This window comes from Saprolegnia diclina, assembly GCF_000281045.1.
Source record: "Saprolegnia diclina VS20 unplaced genomic scaffold supercont1.6, whole genome shotgun sequence".
Taxonomy (NCBI): Eukaryota; Oomycota; class Saprolegniomycetes; order Saprolegniales; family Saprolegniaceae; genus Saprolegnia; species Saprolegnia diclina.
Genome location: NW_008246073.1, coordinates 929472 through 942373, shown reverse-complemented (window position 1 = coordinate 942373; position 12902 = coordinate 929472). Strand labels below are relative to the sequence as shown.

At 59.9% G+C, this 12902-nt stretch overlaps 7 protein-coding genes across 8 annotated transcripts; 3 read left to right on the top strand and 4 right to left on the bottom strand.

Moving 5' to 3' along the window:
* Nucleotides 1-87: 87 nt before the first annotated feature.
* On the bottom strand, nt 88-1928 carry SDRG_02817 (hypothetical protein). The gene is made up of 2 exons (XM_008608420.1): nt 1054-1928; nt 88-1000 (listed from the first exon to the last, which is right to left on the bottom strand). Exons 1-2 carry the CDS (start codon nt 1874-1876, stop codon nt 159-161), a joined length of 1665 nt encoding a protein of 554 aa, XP_008606642.1. The 5' UTR covers nt 1877-1928; the 3' UTR covers nt 88-158.
* A 123-nt stretch (nt 1929-2051) lies between these two features.
* Nucleotides 2052-2606, top strand: SDRG_02816 (hypothetical protein; the record flags this gene model as incomplete). The annotated part of the gene is made up of 4 exons (XM_008608419.1): nt 2052-2153; nt 2202-2315; nt 2363-2461; nt 2505-2606. 4 exons carry the CDS (start codon nt 2052-2054, stop codon nt 2604-2606), a joined length of 417 nt encoding a protein of 138 aa, XP_008606641.1.
* On the bottom strand, nt 2580-3155 carry SDRG_02815 (ribonuclease HI). Its single transcript, XM_008608418.1, has one exon. It carries the CDS (start codon nt 3082-3084, stop codon nt 2623-2625), a length of 462 nt encoding a protein of 153 aa, XP_008606640.1. The 5' UTR covers nt 3085-3155; the 3' UTR covers nt 2580-2622.
* A 538-nt stretch (nt 3156-3693) lies between these two features.
* Nucleotides 3694-5046, top strand: SDRG_02814 (CAMK/CAMK1 protein kinase). The gene is made up of 5 exons (XM_008608417.1): nt 3694-3801; nt 3854-4202; nt 4249-4451; nt 4500-4612; nt 4657-5046. Exons 1-5 carry the CDS (start codon nt 3716-3718, stop codon nt 4989-4991), a joined length of 1086 nt encoding a protein of 361 aa, XP_008606639.1. The 5' UTR covers nt 3694-3715; the 3' UTR covers nt 4992-5046.
* Nucleotides 5047-5345: 299 nt separating this feature from the next.
* SDRG_02813 lies at nt 5346-7705 on the top strand (the record flags this gene model as incomplete). Of its 2 annotated transcripts, XM_008608416.1 has the most annotated exons (5): nt 5346-6176; nt 6201-7032; nt 7077-7198; nt 7245-7446; nt 7496-7705. In XM_008608416.1, exons 1-5 carry the CDS (start codon nt 5481-5483, stop codon nt 7600-7602), a joined length of 1959 nt encoding a protein of 652 aa, XP_008606638.1. In that variant the 5' UTR covers nt 5346-5480. The 2 variants fall into 2 exon arrangements, with proteins under 2 accessions (XP_008606638.1, XP_008606637.1); XM_008608415.1 differs by having other exon boundaries at nt 5481-7032; nt 7496-7602.
* SDRG_02812 (hypothetical protein) lies at nt 7566-10552 on the bottom strand. Its single transcript, XM_008608414.1, has 6 exons — nt 8697-10552; nt 8564-8642; nt 8318-8506; nt 8194-8277; nt 8121-8145; nt 7566-8082 (listed from the first exon to the last, which is right to left on the bottom strand). The coding sequence occupies exons 1-6, from the start codon at nt 10529-10531 to the stop codon at nt 7661-7663; spliced, it is 2634 nt and encodes an 877-aa protein (XP_008606636.1). The 5' UTR covers nt 10532-10552; the 3' UTR covers nt 7566-7660.
* Nucleotides 10553-11008: 456 nt separating this feature from the next.
* SDRG_02811 (hypothetical protein) lies at nt 11009-12286 on the bottom strand (the record flags this gene model as incomplete). The annotated part of the gene is made up of 1 exon (XM_008608413.1): nt 11009-12286. One exon carries the CDS (start codon nt 12284-12286, stop codon nt 11009-11011), a length of 1278 nt encoding a protein of 425 aa, XP_008606635.1.
* Nucleotides 12287-12902: the final 616 nt, after the last annotated feature.

Sequence of the window (12902 nt, the reverse complement as noted above, 5' to 3'; positions counted from 1 at the left end):
CGTATATTGACCGACGAGGAAGCTCCATGGCGTGAGGAAGAGGAAGCTCCATGGAGCAAGGAAGGAAGCGTCATGAAGGAAGAAGACGATGTAGGTAGAGGTCAAATTTCATACATTCAAATACTTGGGGTGGGGATCTAATGCGAGGGGTGGTAGCTTTACTTAGTTTTGCGCGTCGAGCTTCGCCGGGCGACGGGCTCGTCCGCCGGAGCCTCCTTGGCCGCGCGCTTGCGGGACGCCGGCTTGGGCGCCTCCTTGGCGGCCACGGGCGCGCTGTTGCGCGTCGAGCGACGGCGCGACGGAGCAACAACCTCGACGACCTCTTCTTCTTCTTCCTCTTCCTCTTCTTCCTCTTCCTCGGCGTCTTCGTCATCCTCGTCGTCGCCTTCTTCTTCATCGTCATCCTCTTCGTCTTCATCGTCCGAAGCGACCTCTTCCAGGACGAGCGTGCCCATGACGTTGTCGTACTCGGTCGTGTCGCCCGTCGTGTGGTTGGAGGCCTGCGCCTTGAACGTCAGGAAGGACGAGTGGCGGGCGGCCGGGTTGGACGCGTAGAGCGCGGCCTCGTGCGTCGCCAGCGTCTTGGCATCCACCTTGGCAAACCACTTGGGCATGTCGAAGCGCGACTTGGAGTTGGTCGGCGCGAGCGTCATGGTCGCGACCGAGCCGTCGACGAGCGTCTGGAGGAAGGTGCGCGCGGCAAGGAGGATGTCGGCGTCGCCGCCCTTGCGCGTCATCTGCTTCTTCTGGGCAAACTTCTTGAGGAAGTCTTCCGTCGACTTGAAGAGCGGCACGTTGAGCGACTGCATCGCGTTGACCATCTCGCCGCGGTTGAGGACCGACTCGACGGCCGGGACCGGGTCGAGCGAGTACTCGGCGCCGAGGCCGTGGCGCATGATGACCGAGTTCGGGTCGCTGAACTCCGTGTCGAGCGCCGGCGTGTCGATGATCGTAATGTGCTCGCCGATCTGCGCGTCGGCCGCCACCTTGGTGGTGCGCGCTACAGAGACGACGAGCATGAGCTTGCTGCAGATCAAGAAGGTAGAGACATACGAAAGTAGGACGTGGTCTGGAGGTTCTTGCGCTTGAGCGAGTTGAAGAGCGACGACTTGCCGACGTTCGGGTACCCCACGAGCGCAACGTTGACCTTCTCGGCCTTCTTGGCCTTGACGTACTCGTGCAGAAAGTGCGTGAGCGCATCGACGTGGCCATTGTCACGCAGCCCATCGACGTCTTGCGCGCGGGCGTGGAGCGCCGACGAGGCGCGCTCCGACTTGTTGTGCTTGGTGGCTTCCTTGAACGTCTTGTTGGCGGCGCGCACGGCGATCGTCGGGTGGAAGCGGCGAAGGTACGTGACCCACTTCTCGGCCGTGTCGCGCGAGATCAAGTCGACCTTGTTGAGCACGAGAAGGATATCCTTCTTGGCCGTGCCGACGAGGCCGTCTTCGAGCGAGAGCGACCGGCAGCCCTGCGGGTCGCGCGCGTCGAGCACGATGACAATGAGATCGGCGTTGGCGACGACGTTCTTGAGGTCTTCCTTGGCCTGCTGCTTGACCGTGAGCGAGGTCGCCGCCGGGATCTGCGCGAGCGCATTGATCGTGGCCTTGTCGGCCTTCTTCTTCTCGGCCTTCTCCTTGCGGCGGAGCTCCTTGAGGCGCTCCTGGTTGGCAATCTCGGCAAGGCGCGCCTGCTCTTCCTGCAGCAACAGCTCTTCCTTGAACGGCCAGTTGTTGGGAATGCCCGGGCTCTTCTTCTTCTTGCCGGCGCCGGTCCGCTCCTTCTTGCGCTCCTTGCGCTCGTGCTCGCGCACCTTGCGCAGGATCTTGTACTTCTTGTGCAAGGTCAGGCGCTTGGACTTGGTCTTCTTCTTCACCATCGTGCTGCGACTATAATGGGTTATGAACCACCACCAGTTCTTTAAGGCAAAGTGGATCCTAACGTGTGATTGGCCATTTCTACGCCAATCGTTGGCTCGCGCCTGTTGATTGGTCCATAGATTGATTATAGTTTCGAGACGCCAGAAAGGCCATCCCGCAAAGCGACCGCTGACCATGCGCCTCTTGACCCACAACATGCTCACGTGCAACATCAAGGCGTGCGTCGCGACCGCCCGCATTGACCCGAACGCGCCGCCGGCCAACTTTCCGCTGCGCGTAAGACGCTTCGCGGAGCAGAGACCCGTAGCTATCATGCATCGCTAGATTGACGCCGCCGAGAATGGCATTGCCGTGTCCGAGACGCAGTACTCGAAGGACTTTATGTGCCACATCTTCAAGTCGATCGACTGGCGGGGGCTCTGCACGACGGTCCAGCAGGTAGGCGCCTCGTGTTGATTACGCGTAGTGAGGATGCATGCGAGTAGCTCAACCACCCGGAGCTGCCGTCGCTGCCGACCACGCTGCCGGCCAACTACGAAAACGACGAAGAGCTCCTTCGCGCTGTGCACCACATCATTTTTGGCGTACGTTTCGAGTTGCGAGAACGCGTGGGCATCATGTGCGTAGGCCGAGATCATTGAAGGCGAGCTCGTGTGCAACAACTGCGGCCGCAGCTACCCGATCTCGGGCGGCGTGCCCAACATGCTTTTGGAGGAAGACGAAATGTAAACGTCTTTGTATGTGTTTAAAGCTGTGTTTGTGACGGCCGCGTACTATCGATGGCGTCGTTGGCGAGCTGGTCGGCGACCGCGTTGGCGGCGCGCGGAATCGCACGGTACGTCACGTGCGGCAGCGCCTTGGCCTTGGCCTTGGCCTGCGTGTGCAGCGTTTGCAGCACCGGGTGCTTGACGCGGTACACGCCGAGCATTTGCTTGGTCACGAGCTCCGAGTCCATTTGCACTTCAACGCTCTCGATCGCATGTTCTTTGGCCAAATCCAAGGCGAGGAGGAGCCCGTGGTACTCGGCCGCGTTGTTGGTGATGTTCTCGCCCAAGTATTGTTTGGCCGTCGCGACGACAGCGCCGGAACTATCGACGAGGACCGCGCCACAGCCGCCAACGCCCGGGTTCCCACGGCTCGCGCCGTCCGAGAAGACAATGTGCAGGTGACGGACGCCGTGCCACTTCAAGACCCGACGTGCGAGCATTTTGATCCAAAATAATGGCAGGCCGCAAGAGCAATGTCCTATATCAGGATGTATCCTATTTTCAAACGGCAACTCTAGGCCCAAAAACGGCCGAGCGTCCAAGCCGGTGGATCTGTTTTACGCAAGGCAATGACCATGACCCCTGGTGCGCAGAGGCGCTGTAGTACATTGCAAATGCGTCAAGGTATAGCTCAGCTTACAACAGAACTGGTATTACATCAAGGGTGGTTACCAGAACAACGCCAGCTCCCAACGCCAACAGCAACAGCACGAGACATCCCTTTCTATTGGTCGTCCATTGGGCGCTGTCGGGCAATTGTACGCAGCTCGTCGGCGTCTCTTGTGATCCAAGTCGCTGACGCGGCGAGCGTCGATTACTCCAGGTCCATGTACTATTAAGCGACTGCGTTGTACTCGTCTACTAGAGTTATATACCGGTACTTCAAGCCCAATTTCCATGATCGCTCTATATATGGAGTGCTAATGGCGTCGTCGTCATCTTGGTGAGGCCGTTGGACGTTGGAGGGGTTTCAGAACCTGCCTCCTTTTTGCATTGGATGTGAGAGGGGCCGGTTACGCAGCGGCGGTTGACTACACCGTCGCAGTCCGCATTCGTCGAAGAAGCAGCAGCATGTCGGGCATCATCCGCAAGGTCACCGACTTCTACAAGAAGGACGAGTGCATCAAGTTTTACAAGTTTGGCAAGACGCTCGGCACGTACGCGTCCTCTGGGCTATAAGATCGTAGCGTCCCAACTCTGTTCTGATAGCGGAAGTTTTGCGACCGTGAAAAGCGCCGTGTGCAAGGCCGACAACTCGCACTGGGCGGTCAAGTGCATAGAGAAAGCGTCGCTCGCACCCGACGACGAAGAGGCCCTCCGCGTCGAAGTCGAAGTGCTCCAGATGGTCGACCACCCCAACATCGTCAAGCTCAAGGAGGTCTTCGACTGCCCAAAGACGTTTTATATGGTCATGGAAGAAATGAGCGGCGGCGAGCTCTTTGATCGCATCGTCGAGAAGGAAAAGTACACGGAGAAGGAGGCGCGGCTCGTGGTGCTGCACCTCGCCGAGGCGCTGCAGTACTGCCACGGCCTTGGCATCGTGCACCGCGACCTCAAGGTACCGTCTCGGTACTACTTGCCCACGTTAACAAGTGCGAATGTAGCCTGAGAACCTCCTGTACGCGACAACCGACGAGCACTCGCCGATCAAGATTGCCGACTTTGGCCTCGCCAAGCTCATTCAAGGCACCAACATGATGCAAACCGCTTGCGGTACACCGGGGTATGTCGCGCCCGAGATCCTCGAAGGCAAGCCGTACGGCGGCGAAGTCGACATGTGGAGCCTCGGCGTCATCACATACATCTTGTACGTGGTTGCAAAAAAATGTATCAAGTTGATACTGATCGTGCATAGGCTCTGCGGGTTCCCGCCGTTTTACGATGAAAACAACGCGACGCTCTTTGCGACCATCAAGGCCGGCGCGTACGACTTCCCGTCGCCGTACTGGGACAACGTCTCGGACAGCGGTATCCACAACTCCAAGTATCCAAAATTGAGATTGCGTGGCTAGCCAAGGACCTCATCAACCACATGTTGGTGGTGGACCCGAAGAAGCGGTTCACGTCCGAGGATGTACTCAACCACCCGTGGGTCAAGGACCCGAACGAGGCCAAAGACACGCAGCTCTCGAGCTTCACGGCCGAAATGCGTCGCTACAACGCGCGCCGCCGGTTCCGCGCCGGTGTCATGGCCGCGAAAGCGCTCCGAAGCATGTCGCTCTCGCCCAAAAAGATGGGCGAAGCCAAGGGCGGCGACGAGGCCGCGTCACCGACACGCCGCGGGCTCAACCTCGGCGAGAACGCTGCCGTCACGCACGGCGTGCGCCAAGCCGACGCAAAAGAGTAGTTCAATGCTCCCACCGCCATTATTCTCTAAATTTGATTTCTTTGCCATATCCTCAGCTTGGGCTTGGGTTGTCGGGCGATGGGACGCTAGAGAGTTGTGCAGCAGACAGCATGCACCTCTTCTTCATTCACCCTGAGGACGCCAATGACACTGCACCAGGTCCCTGCCAGACGTGCCTCGGAGCCCTCGCCGTGCTTCCCACCCAAGGAAGAGGAGGGCTTGGTCATGCTCTCGCTGGACGTGCAGCTCACTCTTCATGCGACTACGTACGTGGAACTAGCTCAACCTGTTCATCAATACTACGTGGTAGCGACGCTAGCACCTTGCGCGACCAAGCGAGACAGTACGACTGCTTCGTCCTCGGCAACTCGAGCGCAATCGAACTGCAGTTGTGCCAGATGCCTTTCTACTTCAATTGCGAGATTTAATGTTGCATACAAATAGCAAGTACAGAGACTATAAAATACGAGTTTGCCTTTGTGTCCAAGCATGGTCAAGCCGCGGCCCGCTGGGAAGAAGAAGCCGGGACGAGGAGCGTTCATGGCCAAGCGGACCAAGCGCGGAGGCGACAAGAAGCTGAGCTCGCGTGCGATCAAGCCTCGGATCGACGAGGCCGAGCGCCGGGCCAACGAGATCCTCGAGTGGCTCGGCGATGCGGTCCTCGACGAGCTCGTCGGGCGCAGCCTCCTGCGGCACGTGCACCTCTTTTGCTCGACGACGCACGACAACGACCTCTCCAACTTGGAGCTCTTCCGCGAACTCCGGAGCACGCTCGTGACCAACGCCAACTTGAGCTGCGTCTACGACAAGCTCTTCCCGGCCAAGTACACGATTTTGCTGCACCCGCTCAAGCTCAAGGAGAAGGCCGACCTCGTCGAGGTGCTCGTCGGACGCATTGCGTCCAAAGCGCGTCCGTCGCCATCCGAGATTGCTAAGCTCGACAGCGTCGTCTCGCACATGCTCCACGTCGAGTTCACGCAGTGGGCCGTCCAGGCCGAAGCCGACGAGAAGAGCAAGGTCAACCAATTTGAGCTACTCCAGGAGCTCCTGGACTCGGACCTGAGCGACTCGGATGCAAGCAGTAGTGACGCAGCGCCCGTCGAGGCCCTCTCGTCATTGGTGCCACCCGTTGCGACAACCATCCTCTCGGTGGTTTCCGCTGCGGAACCGCCTTCACCAACCGAGGCCGACCCGCCTTCGCCAACCGAGGCCGACCCGCCGATGCGTGACGACGAGCTATACCACGCGTTCACAGCGGTGGAGGATCTGCTACCAAATGCGGCACCGGCGTCAGCTCAAGTGGCGTCGCTGCTTGCTGACGTCGCAGCGCTGCGGACCTTGGCGACCGACCCGACCCACGTCCTCCAGACATCCCGCGTCATGTTTGAAATCTTCAAAATGTATGGCATGTCGGTGCTCAAGGAGCGATCGAGTGCGTGCTTGCTCTTCGAGACGCAGCTGGCGGCGGACCAAGGCAAGCTCACGTGGGTGCGCCAAGAGGTGCTGAGCCTCGAGAACCTTGCGGGGACTGCCAGTGCCTTGGGGCTCACGTCCTCGACGGCGTCGGCGCGCGTGCAAGCCAACTCGCTTCGCGCGCTCGTCGGCTTTGCGACGGCGATGAACCACAACGGCGCGGTCGACGCGCTTCTGGCGTTTGTTCTGTACCTCCACCACCTTCGCCACCGCACACACCTCTGCCGCAAGAGTGGTTGCCCCCTCGGGTTCCTCGACGACCGGCGCGTCATCTTTGAGGATCTGCGCGCGTGGCTGCTGCACGAAGAATCGCACTGCGTCCACTCGTTTGAGCTCTTTTACGCTAGCGTCTGGACGTCGCTGCCTCCCACGATGGCGCTCTCCGCCTTGCCGAGAAGCGTCGAGGCGACAACGACGTTTCTGCAGCGCCGGCAACTGCCCCCAGTTGCATCCGACGAGCTCACGCGACTGCAGTCGTGGTTACCGGAGCGCTGGTGTGATTTGGATACCCACTTGGTGCTCGAAGCGCCGCCACTGAGCCGGAAGCGCAAGCGCGCCAAGAGCGACGGTACGTGCTCGTCGAGTCCCAGAGCGATACGTCATGTTGTGCAGAGGTCGACGTCGACGCTGCCAAACGCGCGCGCAAGTCGTTTGCATCGTTCGCACTGCTGCAGCGGTTCGAGCACCGTCGGTTCCTCTGCTGCCTCGAGACGCTGCTCGTCGCCTTTGCCAAGGTACAACGGCATCGATACTGTCCGTCGGTGAACGCCTGGCATGTAGAACGAGGTGCGCGAGTGTGATACCTACTTGCACCAGCTCTTGAGCAACATGCGCGACGACGAGACCGACGAGCTCGCTGGTGCGATGGGGTCCCCGAGAGCGTGCTGCGTCACCGAGCACTGCCTCTCGCTGGCACTCAAAGACAACTTTTACCGGCTCCTCATGCACGAGCTGTGTCTCTTCCACCGACTGGTGTCCTCCAGTACGTGCTCTCGGTCTGCCTGTTGCTTGCCTCAAGCCTATACCTCTAGGCAAGACGGTGACTGGCGGCGTACGAGTGACCCAGATCCGTCGACCGCCCGCGTACGTCTTCTCGGACGATACGTTTACTGACGTCGACGTCGCCATCGTTCTCTGAGGTGCGAGACGCCGACACGTTGTTGCGTGTTATAACATGTAAAACGTCAAGAGCCTGTTCATGGCGTGTCGGCCCACTGCCGCGCGAGCTCGGCCTTTTCGAAACTGGGCTTGCTCAGGCGACGCGGGCCCTTGGCACTGGTCGCGGGGCGGCGTGGAGCGCAGGCGGGCGGCGTGGCCTCGGGACATTTGCGCGCGAGCGGCAGCACGTTCTCGCAGCTTTCGAGCATCTTTTTGAAGGCGAGTTCGCGCGCTGCCATGATGCGCTCGAGCGACAACGGAACGCTCGAGACGCGGCGCATGGCCACGTACACAAAGAGGAGGAAGAGATGTTCGAGGACGAGGATCACGACAAGGCGCAGCGTCGGGCTCACGCAGTCAAAGTTGGGGCCAAACACAAAGTCTTGCAGCGTCTTGCCTTCTTTCGCCAGCTCCGAGGCGTACTCCTGGACGCAACTCGGGCTGTAAAACTCCATCGCGCCTACTTGCGCTCAGATACGCTGCATGCCTCCGATATACCTGTCGAGAGGCACACTAGGAGCACCTAGTCGAGCATGAGTCCTCACGACAGCTTGTCAAGACGACGTATTACGTTGATGAGGACGGCGATGTAGGCAAAGGCCGAAAAGATGCTGCGCCAGGTGCCAATGCCGTTGGCCTTGCGCGGGTGCGGGCGCTACGAAGCGGTGGGTATCGACGAGCATCGATGGGTGTACCTTGAGCGTCCGGCAGAGGCGGTAGCCGTCCGTGCGTACTTTGAGCAGATTGATGAGAAGGCACGCCATCGGCATCGGCGGCCACAAGATGGAAAACATGACGGTAAAGCCGAATTGTACCGTGAGCGTGTGGAAGTCGTTGTACGGGTCGTACGCCGTCTGCTCGCTCTCAAAGAGCACGTCCCGCGCCTACGCCACCCACCAATCAACCTCGTCCGCTGGCCGCTTCATCAACGCGTATACTACCTTTTGGTTGAGAATCTCAATCTCAGTGGCCGTGTACTCGAGGTACCGCGTCTGGTCCTTGTTGCTAAAGTGTGCGTTCCTACATCATCGTCTGCATGAGTATACACGACACTGCGTTTGTTGTGGAGCGTACGAGGCGTCGTAGTCGAGGGACCCGAGGATCTTCATCGAGCCGCCTTGGCGCACGCGGTCTTGGGCCGCGCGGTCGGCCGCGGCGCGTGCGCGCTCGCCTTGGATCTTGCTCAAAAGCGGCATGAGCACGCCGAGGACGATGTTGAGCAGCTGCGTGACGATGATCGGCGTCACAAACATGGCGCTCAAGTCGACGTGGCGGCGGTCAAAGGTAAAGTACCCACGGCACGGCACGCACGGCGCGGCGCCGTTCGGGCAGCGCGCACAGAGCGTCGGCGATTGCAGGTCCGGGCCAAAGCAGCAGTTGGAAGGGTCTTGGAACACGAGCGTGTTGAGACCATTGGTGAGCGCATTGCCCCAGCCGGGAATCACGTACACGAACGCGAGCGAGAAGAACCACGTAAAGTAGTTGAGAAAGTCCATACCAAAGAGCTTCGTGATGAGCGCGCGTTCGTACGCCTCTTCGGTTTTGTAGTTTTCCCATATCGTAAAGAGACGACCCATATTCGTGACGACAAGGTTCCACTGGACCACGTCGACAAAGAAGCCAAAGACAATACCCTCGAGGAGGATGAGGCACCACTGCTTGGAGAGAAACCCGCTCGACGCCTTGTACTTGTCCTTGATCATCTCGTAGATCGAGACCCAGAGCGCGACAAGCATGAGCATGAGCGCGGTTTGGCAGAGGAGGAAGAGCACGCCGAGCACATGGGTCGGGTACCGCTTCCACGCTGCGTAGACTTTGATCGGCTCGCCAATCAGCGAGTCGTGGACGTCGTCGCCGTGGAAGTCTCTGTTCGGGTATTCGATCTGCTTGACAATGAGCTTGTTGTTCCACTCAAACTGCATATGGGCGTTGCGGCGGTCCCACGCTTTCAGGAACGAGAAGCTCCAGACGACCGAGACGAGGAGGCCCCAGATCGGCAAGAGGCGCATGTACGTCGTCATCGGCAGGGTGTGCCGCAAGACCTGCATGATGACGCCGCCAAGGGCGATCGGTACGAGCGCTTTTGTGTAGAAGTGCATGAGCGCAAAGTAGTACGCGACCTTTTCGCCAAAGTTGTGGCGAAGACTGTCGACGAAGGCCGAGTTGCGCCGCTCGAGGTCCGTTGAAAAGATGAAATCGGTGACGAGGGCGTTCGTACTCTTGGTGTCGTGGACTGGCAGCATCGTGTGGAGCCAGCGGTCCGACATTGAGAGCTGCGCGCGCTGCTCGATGATAAACTGGACGATTTCAATGCGTTCGGCGGGCGTGATCGGCTTTTCGGCATCGACAAAGTCCTGTGGCATGTCGCTCACACCGCCGTGGTCGAGCCACAGCTTGCGCCGAAACTTCTTGGCGTACGCGGTCGCAACCTCGTCCGACACGCGCACAAGCAAGAGGAGGTACTCGCTCGTCATTTCGCTGCTCGACGAATGACCGCCGTCAATGATGTCGATGAGGAGGCCCTGGGCGCAGAGCTTCTCAACGAGCCGCCGGTGTTCGTCCTCGCCGTCTTCGAGGAGCGGGCTGCTCACCATGCAGAGCCGCCGAAACCCGAGCCGCTCGGCCGCCGACGTGGGCCAGCACCAGCCTTCGTCCGCTATCGCGCGCACGCTTCGATGCACGATCACGACATAGTCGTACGGCGCTTGGCCACTGCTGCTCTGAAGGTCCGCCGGCGTGAGGTACCGAAACTTGCCGACGGCGCCGACGTGGCGCGGGCTCTTGGAGTACGCGAGCGACGGGCGCATACTCGAGGCCATCGATGGCACCGAGGCTGCATGGGCCAGGCCCGGCCGCTGGATGCTGGCGACGTCGTCCAGGTGCACGTCTTCGCCGACGCCGAGCATCATGGCAACGGAGCCAGAAATGCCAAAATAAATAATTTTCGGGATTTAAATTCATTTCCGACCTATACTCAAACCAAGTCCAACGGCCATCGAAGAAGATGGCGCGACCAACACTCTGGCGAAAGATTGCACCAGAAAGGCCGGTCGGATACGGGCCAGCACCAGCCTTCTCAGCCAGCAGCAACGACAAGACCAGCAGCGAGATGTGGGACACGGTCGAGTGAACCACCCTAGATCTTTGCTTGCGACTCGGCTTATACTATAGATGCGCGGGGCAGTGGCTGCGATGGCCAAGTTGGAACAGTGCATGCGAGGACGCAGTCAGCTCTGCCCAACGGTCGTCCTCATGTGTGGCGGTCTCGGGACCTGCGCACACGCACCACCTATACGCCCTTGCGCTACGCGTTGGATAGGTCGATGGCATACCGTGCAACAAGAATGTCTTACTTTACACAGCAATATGACACGACTCCCAAGTGTCTAGAGCACGGGCGCACACCAGACGCAAAGTCCTGGCAGTTGGCTTGCACGGTTGTCCATACTACGTTGCCAGGCTCGTCCTGCCGGCGTCACAAACACATAGACATGGTCGTACTCCGCAACGTTCGGGTTGGCGACCACCGCCGCGTGGACCGTCTGCAACGACGCCGAGTCGATGCTCGGCATGTCCGTAGCCACCGTCGTCTTGAGGTCGTAGACACACCGGTCTTGCACGACGACTGCGTCCACCGCACCAAACGACACGGCTCGGTGGGGAAGCCAATGTGTGGCATCCTCCAAGTCGGTTGTCAGGTAATGGAGGCAAGCGCCGGTGCTTTCACCATGCGCCACGACCTTGCCAGTCACTGCCAGCGTGCGCGACGCATCGCCCGTCGACAGCTGGAGCGCGCCGTCAACTGCGCGCTTGCGGATCGTCGCGTCAAAGAGCAGTTCGTACAGCGATTCGTTGGACGATGTCGCTGTCCATTCGAGCATTTCGGTCAAGTACGCCGTTGACAGCGACGTCGTCAGACGCCGCAGCGCACGCTTGACATCGACGACGGCGCACCGATGGGCCGCCAGCACATAGTGCACATAGTCGTGCGTGTCGTGAATGTACACCTGCTCCGTCGACGCGACGCTGTCCGGTGCGTCTCGCCACGTCAGAAGCGGGCGCTCGAGAAACTGACGAACGCAGCCGCCCACCATCGCATACCGCTCGTCCGCCGACGCGATCGTCTCGTTCTGCACGTGAGCCAAATCGCCTTTCGACCACGCGGGCAGCGCCACCGACACGCGCTCCGTGGTGTCGTGCCCACTGGCTGATGACGCAATGACGTGGCACGCTGTGAGCGCACCAAGCAATGACCCGGGTGTGATCATCTCGGACGGCGCGTACCCGTCCGCAACAAACAAAAGCGACTTGTGCTGCGAGCGGCTCGTCGACGCAGCTGCCTCCATGCGCGTGGCGAGGTTGCTTCGTGCAATGCCCGGACAGCTGGTCACGGTGTCGCCACGCACCCAGACTACCGCGTCTTGACGTACATACTCGTCTGGTTCGTTGCTACGGACTTGTGGGACAGCGCGCAAGAGGAGAATGTCAAAGTCGTGATAGACGCCGAGGTAGGCGACCCAGAGAGCGACCAACACCGAGTGACCGACAGCCCACGAGCAAGAGAGGCAGCGCATCGACGCCGCGTCCGTCATAGTACCCAGCTCGCGGTCGCTGGCATCAGGCGACGTAAAGTTGACGCGGCAGAGGTCCCACACCATCTCCATCTCTTGACGTACGTACACAGCGGGCGGGAAGCCTTCAAAGACGCTTGCGAGCGCCGGTGTCGCCAGCCACGTGCCCACTTGGACAAGCCGGAGGTCGGGGACGTCCGCCGTCGTCAACTTAACTTGAAGGGTGGCCGCATACAGCTTATCGCGCGGTTCTATCGCGAGTGAGGTTACTTGCTGTGAATCCAGGACAGGATAGGGGGTGGTTTGCTTTTCGAGAAGGAATAACGCTCGCAATCCAGTTTTCGGCTCCCATTAAGCAACCCGCTACTCCTCCCTGAGGAGGCTATGGTGGCGATTCAGGCAATATGCCTTTACGCCTCCGGAGCACCCTGTGTATCGAACTCTAAGTTTTTCAAGCTATTGATCCCACCCACCGGCCCCTTCTTGGGTGGCGGCAACCTCCCAACACAAACCATATCCTTAGCGACGAAAGCGCTGGGTCGTGTCCTACAGCGTCACAATGGCGGGGCAATTGGGCGAGTACCGGTAGAGAGCGGCCGACACGATCGCGCGCCCGTTCGCTGTCGCACCTTTCGTCCACTGTAAAGTGCAAAATCTGGCGTTTGGCGCAGACTGGACACATAGGGTTGGCAGTTGAGGGCTGCATAGC

Bases quoted from the DNA above. Each gene is read 5' to 3' on its own strand.
- SDRG_02817 (XM_008608420.1), bottom strand. From the start codon at position 1,876: ATGGTGAAGAAGAAGACCAAGTCCAAGCGCCTGACCTTGCACAAGAAG. The intron at 1,001-1,053 runs GTATGTCTCTAC...TCGTCTCTGTAG, and splicing joins CCAGACCACGTCCTACTTTC to CGCGCACCACCAAGGTGGCG.
- SDRG_02815 (XM_008608418.1), bottom strand. From the start codon at position 3,084: ATGCTCGCACGTCGGGTCTTGAAGTGGCACGGCGTCCGTCACCTGCAC.
- SDRG_02814 (XM_008608417.1), top strand. From the start codon at position 3,716: ATGTCGGGCATCATCCGCAAGGTCACCGACTTCTACAAGAAGGACGAG. The intron at 3,802-3,853 runs GTACGCGTCCTC...CTGTTCTGATAG, and splicing joins TTTGGCAAGACGCTCGGCAC to CGGAAGTTTTGCGACCGTGA. The intron at 4,203-4,248 runs GTACCGTCTCGG...GTGCGAATGTAG, and splicing joins TCGTGCACCGCGACCTCAAG to CCTGAGAACCTCCTGTACGC.
- SDRG_02812 (XM_008608414.1), bottom strand. From the start codon at position 10,531: ATGATGCTCGGCGTCGGCGAAGACGTGCACCTGGACGACGTCGCCAGC. The intron at 8,146-8,193 runs GTAATACGTCGT...ATGCTCGACTAG, and splicing joins ACATCGCCGTCCTCATCAAC to GTGCTCCTAGTGTGCCTCTC. The intron at 8,083-8,120 runs GTATATCGGAGG...GAGCGCAAGTAG, and splicing joins CCTAGTGTGCCTCTCGACAG to GCGCGATGGAGTTTTACAGC.